Source organism: Belonocnema kinseyi, chromosome 9 (assembly GCF_010883055.1).
Source record: "Belonocnema kinseyi isolate 2016_QV_RU_SX_M_011 chromosome 9, B_treatae_v1, whole genome shotgun sequence".
Lineage (NCBI taxonomy): Eukaryota > Metazoa > Arthropoda > Insecta > Hymenoptera > Cynipidae > Belonocnema > Belonocnema kinseyi.
In genome coordinates this window covers 21,167,021-21,176,907 of record NC_046665.1, presented here as the reverse complement: position 1 = coordinate 21,176,907, position 9,887 = coordinate 21,167,021, and the positions used below count along the sequence as shown (strand labels likewise).

At 38.9% G+C, this 9,887-nt stretch overlaps 1 protein-coding gene across 2 annotated transcripts in view; it reads right to left on the bottom strand.

Annotated features, from left to right (window-relative positions):
* LOC117179452 (rho GTPase-activating protein 20-like) overlaps window positions 1-9,887 on the bottom strand; it is a 419,532-nt gene that overhangs the window by 5,616 nt on the left and 404,029 nt on the right. For both annotated transcript variants that reach the window (XM_033371276.1, XM_033371277.1), the window contains exons 5-6: window positions 2,490-2,616; window positions 1,397-2,058 (exon numbers count right to left, since the gene is read on the bottom strand). In XM_033371276.1, coding sequence (XP_033227167.1) covers window positions 1,397-2,058; window positions 2,490-2,616 — 789 coding nt within the window. The remainder of the gene's footprint in view (window positions 1-1,396; window positions 2,059-2,489; window positions 2,617-9,887) is intronic.

The window sequence follows — 9,887 nt, the reverse complement described above, 5'->3', positions numbered from 1 at the left end:
AATGAGTTAGAACACGCCGCGGATTTGTTGCAAAGGACTCTGACTCAATCATATTAAAAGAATTGCCCGAGAAGCAGAATTCAGTCTAGTAAAAGGGTAGAGTGGTGAAATGCCTACCTAGAGGGCAGAATGCTTTCCAGGCAGGATGCTCGATAGAAACGGCACTCCATGCTGTTGTAGAAAAATTGCAGCAACAGCTGGAAGAGAAGGGTTATGTTGTGGGCACGTTCTTGGATAGAGAGGGCACCTTCAGTAATATTCCTCCTGTAGTCATTTGTCGAGAGGCTTTAAGGTGTGGCATTTTAAACCTGCTAGTAAGTTGTATAGGAAGTATGCTACGCCGAAGGAGACTCGAAACCAGATAGGGTTAGGCTTAGTTAAGAGAATAGCTTCACGGGGTTCCCACAGGGGGTATCCTGTCGCCCATCCCGTGGTGCATGGTAGTGGATGTCCTCCTTTGTAGGCTAAATAAAGAGTAGAGCTTTGAAGCTATAGCCCAGGGCTCTCGGTAAATAAGGAAAATACAAGGATGTTCATTTTAATAATAAACTGCAAGATGCCGAAATTTAAAGCTCCAGTATTTTCTGTTGGGAGGTTGGCATTGTCAGATGCAGTTTAATGTCTGGCAGTAATCCTAGATAGCAAACTGAACTGGGCATGACTTTCTGGACCTGGGGTCAACCACTGAGAGTGAATAATTAAGGGTGAGAAACCCAAAACTTTATATCTTGGACGCCAGGGGAGCTCCATAGGGGCTTCCCGTCATTCTTAAGACTAAATAACTTTTTGTAAATTATACCGTTATAAACAATACAATTTGCTCTAAAATGGACATATTTGCAGAATATCCAGTACATATTCGAATATATGTGAAGGCAGATTGGTAGAATGGTAGTTTCTAGGACGGACGATTATTTAATTCAGTACATTGGAAGATTCATGCATTTTTTATTTTGAAACACACTACATGCATTTTAGGTGAACATTACATTCTTAATTCGCAAGTGGGCCCTACACACAAATGTATGTTATATCGGGTATCCTCACGTTAATTAACCTGTTCTTTATTAAAACAAAACCAAAATCGCGTTGACAAGTGGACTAGGCCTACTGAGAAATTTCACATAAAAAAACGCGCCTTTAACTCGACATCCGTGATGGACCGGGACAAATTTTATTAGGCAAGTAATACAGTAGATTTAGGTTGAGAACTACGTTGCCCCGGTGAGCCTCGAGCTCAAGTGAGAGCACAAGACAATCTAAAGGTTCTGCTAGGTTGTTAGTTATCAGGTGGTTCCATGAGAAGGCCTGAAGCCAATGGTGCAAACTGCGAAAATCTGAGAAATAACTGTTTGAGACATGTGAATTGAAGTAATTAGATAAAATGTAAATTCACCTCTTGATCGTTTGTATCGGATTGCTCGCTTCGAGACTTTCCATCCATTGAGTGAAAAGATGGGCGGTGAGCAGTGGCTCCGGTAGTGATCTGAGAAAGTCTTTAAGCAATGCTGCAACGGCAATAATTGGCGCATCTTCCAAGCAGGCTAGATCTCCTGTCGACTCAATCTGATCCCTGAGTTCCCTGACGATCCTGACGTTCGCAGATTTCCGAAAAATACCTTGAGTGAATGGCCCCTTTGCGAAAATTTGTTGCAACATAACGAGAACAGGTTTTGGTAATCCACTATCGTCAAGGCTGAATAGATTTACCCCAAAAATGCTAGGGTTGAGGGACAAAGATCGCCTTAGTAGACTAGTGATTTTTGATTTATTCTTCTTTATCGGCGACTTGAGGACCGGCCTCAGAATAAAGTGGCAGTTATCATGGCCACTTTTGTTGCAATGCTCCAGATCAAAGCCTTCTTCCGTGGAGACTGTGTGCCGTAAATTTGAAAGTTTTATGGCGAAAGGTCTCTCATGGCCAATCAGTGGATATGGAGCTTCGGCTGACGATGTCCTTGTCCACAGTTGAAACGGACCCTGTAGATCCAGGAGGCGTGACACCAAATTCGCGCATGCTGTTGCCGTCATCTCCGACTTCACCATGATTGTCTTGCACTGAAATAAACAGTAAAATGGATACTTTAGTCAATGATAAATATTTTGGAAAGCTGGTAAATACTCTTTTTCAATTGCTTTTCTCCACTATTTCAATCATTAGGCATATTAGTTGTACTTCGTAACTTTTTTCATCAATTTTCCAACAAAATTTAAAGAAATAAAAAAGTATAAAATCGTAATTCTTAAACAAGCGTATCCTTTCTAACACCTACAATGGATTTGCTCAACTGATCATATTTACATAATTAAGAAGGATACATTGAAAATTGACAAGCTGTCAAGGTCAGACTAATAACGTCATTTGTAAGAAAGAAAACCACGGCATTAAAATAAAGAATTCATAGGTGGTTGGAAAAGGAAAAAGGACAGGATAGGCAAACATATAGACGGACGTGACCACAATCAGTGTGTCAAATGTCAACACTCACATATTCTGCATTAGTGTCATGATCGTGATATATGACTTGAATATTCGTATCCAGTGGCTCCTTCGCACTCTCCTCTCGCACGAGCTCAGTAAGACGTCTCCACCACAAATCTCGAGCAGCAGCGGTCCTGAAAAGCAAAAATGGTGTTGATCTGCATATAGAATAAATGTAAAATAGCGCGTTTCGAACGATAAGAATGCAGATGCATAGAATCAATCTTTTTTTTGCGTATCGTGACGTGACAACTACGAAAAGGCTTTTCATGGACATCTCTACATTCTACATTATTCATACATTCAAATTTGATAACTGACAAAACTCTTTCATTATACAAATTAATAATAAAAGTTTACAGTTCAATTATGAAACAGAGTAAAAGTGTAAATCAATCACTTTGATACGAAAAAAATGTAACATTTTAAATAGTGTTTAGTTTTTCTTACGTAGATCTGGATTACAAAAACATTATTGTCATTATTACATTTACATTACTTAAATTATTTATAAATAAATAAATAATGGCTATAAGTGATGGTGGTGAATAATTTTAATGTTACTATCATATTCCACATAATCGGGAAATAATTGTTTCTATATAAGTTATGATTAATAAATACAATTTGTTATTCAAAATGTTATATGGTTCTTGAGTCGAGTTATTAAGGTATTCTTCATTAAATTTCATCTTTTTTTCGTAATTTGTTAAGTTTAAATAATTCTTTTACTTCAACTTCGTTACCTTAGACAGATCTTATTGGCATATTATGATCTTATTCTAAAAATTATCGTGCGTATCTCTTAGAACGTAGGAAGCCTTTTTCGTGGCCATGCACTGTTTTCATATTGCACTTGTCACCTAAAGACAGTCGTCTTCTCCAACTTGATAAGCAATATAATATTGGATTGAAAATAATGCACACTTTGTCAATAAAAATCGTACAGAACTCATTCAGGTTCGTGGCGTGTGTTTCATACTTATTTATAGAACATCATATTGACAAAACTTCACAAAATTCTTTACAATTTTAACATAACGAAAATAGTTGACTGCAGCCTGAATGGAAACATGTGTTTCAAAATTAATTCTTAGGTAGTATGTGCGAAATTAAATCATTGCTTGTATCCAACTATTTGAATTTGAAACGCCTACAACACTTATAGTTAGTGAGCTTTTTTCCATAAAAATTAGTAAAACAGGCGATGGGCGACGAATGTCAAAGTTTCAGCATGAGGCAAAGTTTTAAAGCACGAATCGGAAGTTAGCGCACGAGCGAAGTGCATAAGATATTTTTTTAAACAACCATCTGAAAAAATTATTTAATAGTTTTTTTTTTACATTTTTTCATCAAATTTTCGATCCCGTATCGTCATTTGCAACCAAATTGTGGTATAATTTTTTTAAAATAATTTGTAAGAATATTTTTATTTTGCCGGTGTGCAAAGCTACTTATTTCTAAGGTGAGCATGCGCGTCCGTTACGTCGATTCGATCAATACAAGCGTTTTAAGTGTGTATGGGCTAAAAGTATTTTTACACAGCCTCCTGGATTAGAGAAATTTGCATATCATTTAGAAATATGTAAATCCTGACTTTTAAGGTGGGTATTGAAAAAGGTATTTTCAATCTGTGAATCTCAAGCGCTTAACAGAAGGTTAAATTACATACAGTTAGCATCTGTCTGACTGCATCTGACTGCTGTCAGCTCCAACGATATTGGCCGCTGTTTAAGTATGGTAGTAGTAAGGGACGAGCTTCAAAGTATAATATGCTCGTAATTGTATACCTACAACATCATGGCAGGAAGTTTTAAGCATTATATTAATTTAACTTATAACATCCTCATCTCATCAGTCATTTGACTTAGTTTGTGGCTAAGATGAAAGCCGGTTTCACGCAAGTAAAAGTTCGCAGAAAAAAAATAATATGGAAAGTAGGTAAGTCGCGAGCCTACCGCCCGATAGTTCCGGCTCTTGCAGACAGCCATGTTGAATTGAGCTAACTCTCCAATGCCTATGAAACGCCTTAGTATATAAGACATAAGGTATCTTTTTACGCAAATGGGGATATGAAGTTCTTTATCGAAGACAAAAGCAAGATTCTCCAGCGAACACACTACAAGTTCCAGCAAGACAAGCTTTACAGATAGCCGATAATACCAACATGAGAACTAGGAGGTCAAAAAGCCACCAAAAAGTCTTTCTCAGGATAGAATAATTATCTGAAGCAAATACTGCTCTCCCTGATTTTCTCCCTAAAGAAGTTAATGTCTGGAATTTGCACTGGACGCAAAAACTAAGAACTCTTTCAACATCCAAGAAGTTCAAAAAAACGTCATCTGCCCTTAAAGATCCGCCTAGTCGAGAAGAGATTCAAGTCTTCTGGGAACAAGTACACGGAAATAGTCAAAAGCTAGATAAAGAAGCTTCAGGTATCTCACTCTTTCGTAACTTTTTCCAGTGGCAACTATCGCAACGACCAGATAAGAAGTCTCCACTAATTATTGCTAAAAAAGTGAAAAGAGTTTCTGGAACTAAGATCTTTTCAGCGTCAGGACCAAATAAAATTAACAACTTTTGGTGGAAAAAGTTCACTTCTACACATGAAAGACCGCAGATTTCTCAATTCCAAAGAACTATCGGCCAATGGCTTGTTTAAACACCAGCTATACGCTATTCATTGGCATCCTCAAAGAGAGAATATTAACATCTGCCGAGCCGGCATGGAGTGCTATAGTTGGAGAACGCGGATGCAAGAGAGAATGGCTGATTAAGAACCTGTGAATAGACAAATGTATTAACGATGATTCTATCAGGTATCGAAAAAATCTGTGTATGGGTTGGATTGACACAAGACAAGTGACTATCAGCTATATCACATATAAGAGGGGATCTTCCAAGGAAACTCTTCAAGTCCGATACTTTTCTGCATCTCCCTCTTGCCTCTATATATTGTCCTCGGAGGCAAAAGATCTTTAAGCCTATGTGGCCCGCCGAACAGAAGAGAATTTAAGATGAATATCACGGCCATTCCTATACTGCTCTATACTTTTGGTGCAGTAAAATGGAACGTCGATTAATTGAAGCAACTTGCCCGAAGCACAAACAAGACGATGACAATCTAATGAAGTCATCATCCTAGATCTTCCGTACCTCGTATCACTAACATCTCTGGTGCTCAAAAGCCATGTACAGAAAGCAGATTATTCACTTTTACTAAGGGAACATGCTGAAAAGCCCCTTCTCAGTCAATTCCGAGCGTGCAAATAAGAGCCAGAATAACTTGGACATATTTTTAGTGGATACTCAAAGTATGCATGCTACAGACACATAGAGAGACAGAATGCGGCTCTAAAGATGTTATATTACCATGTTCGGCATTTCTATCGTGTTAATCTAATGCTCCTATTGCCGTACGCCCAGGGGGAACTGAAGGCCGTTGTGGAAAATTATCAGTGTAAGGTCTGTTGGAACTTCTTATTTTCAACCACTTAACGTATCAGTTCTACAAAGCGTAATATTGTGCTCTAAGATCTGAATACCAAGAAAAGTTACCTAATTGAATTCTTGGCATCAGCCGATTGTAATATCACAGCAATGGAGTAAGAAAAACGGGCAAAATATCAAGATCTTTTTTTTGAGCTGAGTAGACTCAAGAAAATCCGGTTTGACATCATCAGTTTCAGTCCATAGCGTGCCAGATACAAAAGGCTGCTCTTCTGACATCACTTTCTCTGCTCCGTCAATACTGTTCCTCTAAAAATTGTACAGTGATTGGTAGCTCTAAAAAAGTATCCAGACGTGAAACCTTTAGCTCCAACTGTGCGGTGTGCCACGTACGATCATCTGCGGCTAGAGACCGCACTTTAAGGAAAAGTCTTGTACGATGTTTCTTGCGTAAATTTCCCGTTCTTGCTTACCTTCTAGGATAAAAGGAGCAGGAGCGGACGACGTACATGTTCCGGCTGCATCGGGATTGGTTACTTTAAGGATCCATGATCGTAGCATCTCGAGCCTATAACTTCTCACATAATAATAGTCGTCCTACCGAAGGTGTTCTTGCGTTGGTGTCGCGGTAGGGCTTGAGCTTTACCCTCATAACTTTGACAGCTACGTTGGCAGTAGCACTGCTACTGACAGGGTTTCCCATACCAGACAAGCAGATAACGAAGAGGCGACGGACCAAGAAGGACGCCAAAACCCATAAATAATAATTGAGAGTATTTTAAAGATTTTAAAACTAATCAAACAGCTGGCAAGCAAGAACATCTACGATAAAAGGTAAGCATTGGAACATCAACTGTGCCTGCTGAGGATGCTTTAGCGAGAGTTAACTATTTACAACCAACCACATTGACAGAAATACCATAGGAGAGCATCAAGTTGTATACCATAATTAAAGAGGAATTGGTGCGTCTCTATTAAGAAAGTGCCAAATTTGAAACGGAAATAGAAAAAAGAAGCCTGTAAACGTTTTTTCGGCACATGCCGGTAGTAAAGGTGGGTCTTTGACGTCCGGCCGTTTTTTCATCCTATTAATATAGTCAAAAAATGCATGAAAATGTTTGAAATCTTCGCCTTGACAAATCTATCATAATTTGGTAGAAAAATAAATTTTTTCGTGCATTTGTCGTTAAATAAATGGAGCAAGTCGGTACAAATGCAGTAATTTACTCAAAAAATTATAACTTTAATCAAAATTAGGATAACGTAACTTAAAAAACCGTATTCTTTATATGGTTAAACAAAATTATTTTGCCTTAAGCATGACTATTCTATTAGTATTCCCACATTTTCTAATTAAAGAAACAAGTTAAAAGCATTAAAATATGTTATTCTACTGCAGGTTTAATATACGCGATCTGTAAAGGTGGGTCTTGCGTGTCCGCTTCATACTTGACCTGCTCACCGCATCTGTTCAGGAGGGACTGGGATTGGTAGGCGCACCAAGCTTGGAAGTTTGTCGAATACATTTTTTAAGGTTGGCGTATCAGCGGTAACCTTTCATTTTTGGAAAATTATTACAGAAACCGTTTTGGCCTGGGCTTGAAAGACCCACCTTCACAGACGAAGGATTAAACAACAGGTTCATGTGGTGTGGGAAAACGACGGCAATGAACATCAGTTAGAAGAAGCCGCGTCACACGGTCATGAAAGGGCAATTGATGTTCTTCCTCAACCTTTTGATGATTCAACACCACCACAAGCTCCACAGGTGTATAGCCTTATACAACCAGAGGCAGAACCAGAGGTTCAGCAACGAAAAAGGCGATTGCAATGAACATACCATATGAACAGAGATGTTTAAAAAAACGCTCCATATCTTTAAACAGATTACTTTCGGCTGTTGAAATAGCTGCTATCAAGATGGAAGTGGTACAGCAGCTTCCTGTTGATGAACTCCCCTTGACAGATGTGCACAATGAAGACTTGATTGAAGTTGAAGGCTTACGTGCTAGGGATAATGACATCGGATCCACTAGAACCACATTCGGATATTAATACAGATGATGTGAACAGCGAAATCCCAAAAATACTACAGCACCTCGACACGAATTTTGGACATGATTTACTAGAGTTCAGACATGTAGAACCAACACCATGGCATTCTCGACCCATTGCGAACATCGAAAATTATCTGTGTGCACTAACAAAACATCTCAAGAGCAAGGTTTCACCTACTTATTTAAACGTAATACAAACTGTGTTAGAGGTCAATGATATGAATGTCAGCATAGTAAGGTCCGAATTAGGTCGATTAACTCAATATAAAAAAGGAAACAAAAGCAGAAAGCTGATGAACTGTGTTACTAAAATCATCCACCTTTGGCAAATCAAGACATTAACACCATTAATATTGGTTGAGATTCTAGACTCCCAAAGGCAGAGACTTGATGTTCTTACGGACAGACTGGGCAGTACAAGAAAAGTAGTGCACGAAGGTAACAAAACGGAACCTTTGAAACGGATGAAAGAAGGTTCTATCGTGAACTGAGTGTAAAGCAAAATAAGCAGCAAGACACCGAAGTCCCTCAATTAGAAGACATGGCTAACTACTGGACGGGTGTCTGGGAAAAAATTAAAAGATAGAATTTGTATACTGCGTGGTTCGAACTGAAAAAAGCAAGGGCAAGCAATAGACCTGAAACCCAACTAACAAAATCACAGCTTTAGATGATTCCGCGTCCTTGGAAAGGGCAAGTAACTGGAAAGCTCCAGCTCCGGACACGGCGCACAACTTCTGCAACATGTACCGTGAAGTGTGCATCATGCATTGGCAAGGTGTCTTCAGAAGGTCATCGAACACCTAGATCTGATGCCAGGCTTATTGCTCCAACGGTACTGCGTATATGTTACCTAAAAATCAAAAGCTCAAAATCCGTCTGAATTTCGATCGATAGTCTGTCTTCCAACAATTTCTAGAAGGGGCGTTGTAGAGGTCAAAAAACGGTGTAATTCACAAGTTATATAGTTGCGAAACTGTTTCCACAGCAAACGAGATGTTGCTCTTTAAAGCGCCACCTGTAAAGCGAATCTTGACAACACGTCCTTGAATTTGTCCTCAGAGGAGGCCTTGAATATTAGGGCAGAAACCATAGAGGAATAAAAAATAAAACGGAGACAGAAAACTATCCACGAATGAAGTGGATTGTGAGGCATCCACTAATTGACTGAGAAAGAGTGTTCTATATCCAAAAATGGACGGATTCGTCATAGCGATACAGGGCAAGGTTGTCAGAAAAAAAAATTATCACACATACGTGTTACATCAAGACGTGGTTGACCGGTGCCGATTATGCAGAGATACCAACGAATCCACCGAACACATTATTGATGGCTTTTGTATAACCAAGATCCATAAATTTAACGAGTTAAAACATGAAATAAAGACCATATGAAGGGATTTTAAGCATGTATCTATTCATCCTGTGGTGATTTCGGCTACAGGCAATGTGCACGTAAGATGCACTAAACAACTTGAACATTTAGGAGTCATCAGGGTATTAGTAACAGCTCAGAAGGCGGTTTTATCAAACAAATGTCGCATTGTAAGAAACTTTCTTGAGCATCAGGAAGCAAGCGGCTATAAACCTGTGGAGTGGCAGATGGTAGCTCTAAGAAAGCATCCAGAGGTGACTTTTGTCACCACTAACGTTGTAGGGCCCACCTTTGTGCGCTCGGCTGCAGCCCAGTCCGTGAATTATAGGCTAAAAATCAGGCTTTGCTCAATATGTTAAATTAGGCAAGCTGCTCTTATTAGATCACTTGATTGCATGACGAAAATGCTTCTGTGACTAATGTAGCAATCGACGTTATCGACATCCTTTCGCTTCTTATATTATAGCAAGCTTTGTTTAATTGAAAGATTTTTTTTCGTAGATTAATGTCATGATCTTTCTTG